This window comes from Cryptotermes secundus, unplaced genomic scaffold (assembly GCF_002891405.2).
Source record: "Cryptotermes secundus unplaced genomic scaffold, Csec_1.0 scaffold1940, whole genome shotgun sequence".
NCBI lineage: Eukaryota > Metazoa > Arthropoda > Insecta > Blattodea > Kalotermitidae > Cryptotermes > Cryptotermes secundus.
Window position 1 is genome coordinate 18,671 of NW_019734994.1, and position 983 is coordinate 19,653.

Consider the following 983-nt stretch of genomic DNA (forward strand, 5'->3'; position numbering starts at 1 on the left):
AGAAAATGCAATAGAAATTATATAACATTTTAAGTATCCATTAAATGAAAATACAGGAATTTTTCTATATTTCTTTCTTTCTTTCTTTCTTTTTCTTTTCTTTTTTTTTTTTACAGTTTTGACACCAGAATTAGAAAAGTGAGAGGGTTTCACTTTATAATTAATTCATTTTTTTTATATAGTGGTTCAAATTTTGCATTACACATCAAGAGCATTTTTCTCAGATAAGAGCAATTTGAATTCTGTACCATGCTTCCCAATTTGACCACCTGTTATTACAGATACTATGCAACTTCTCCTCGAAAGTAATCCCCTAGTTTACAGAATTTGTGCTCACCTGGTACCATGTTTCTTCACTGTCTTGAGCTGCAATAGTAATTCTTTATCTGTGACTTGTTTGGTGGTTGTTTTCTGAAACTTGTCTGTGACTGCATTTTGCACCATTGTTTGAAGAGTCTTCAATAGGATCTCAGGGTTCATTCCCCATGTCTCAGTCATCAATTCAAACTACCAACAAATGATATTCAATAAAGCGACAATTACCATACAAGAATATTAGTAGAATACACTTCTCTGTTTAAAACACTACAAACATTCGGTCCAAATGGAATTATGCTATAGTTATTGTTATGCCCCAAAATTCGAGATAGTAGAGGTAAGCCACTGCCCAAAATGTTCGCGACGAGCGAACAGTGTTGCACAGCTATTGCCGCAACATGTAAACATCAGTAATGGCAAGTAGGGTAAGAATTTGCTGGCTCAGCAAGGCTGTGTCCTCACAGCGCTAGAAGTTTGCCTAACTCGGGCACTGGAGGATCGGAATAGATCGCTTACACAGCGATCAGACGCAAGGGGGTCTGCCCACATCCCGATAAGACCCAATGAAAGCCTAACTTTAAGAAATTAGAACACAAGGGAGGAGCTATCTACCCCCTTGTCGTCCACGCGGAATCAGCGAATTAAGACTATAAATGAGGTGAGGC

The 983-nt window shown here is 37.8% G+C and overlaps 1 protein-coding gene across 7 annotated transcripts in view; it reads right to left on the minus strand.

The window, feature by feature from the left end:
• Nucleotides 1-983, minus strand: part of LOC111869195 (prodigiosin synthesizing transferase PigC) — an 86,952-nt gene that overhangs the window by 12,764 nt on the left and 73,205 nt on the right. For all 7 annotated transcript variants that reach the window (XM_023860496.2, XM_023860497.2, XM_023860492.2 and 4 more), the window contains one exon: nucleotides 338-507. In XM_023860496.2, the coding sequence (XP_023716264.1) occupies nucleotides 338-507 (170 nt within the window). The remainder of the gene's footprint in view (nucleotides 1-337; nucleotides 508-983) is intronic.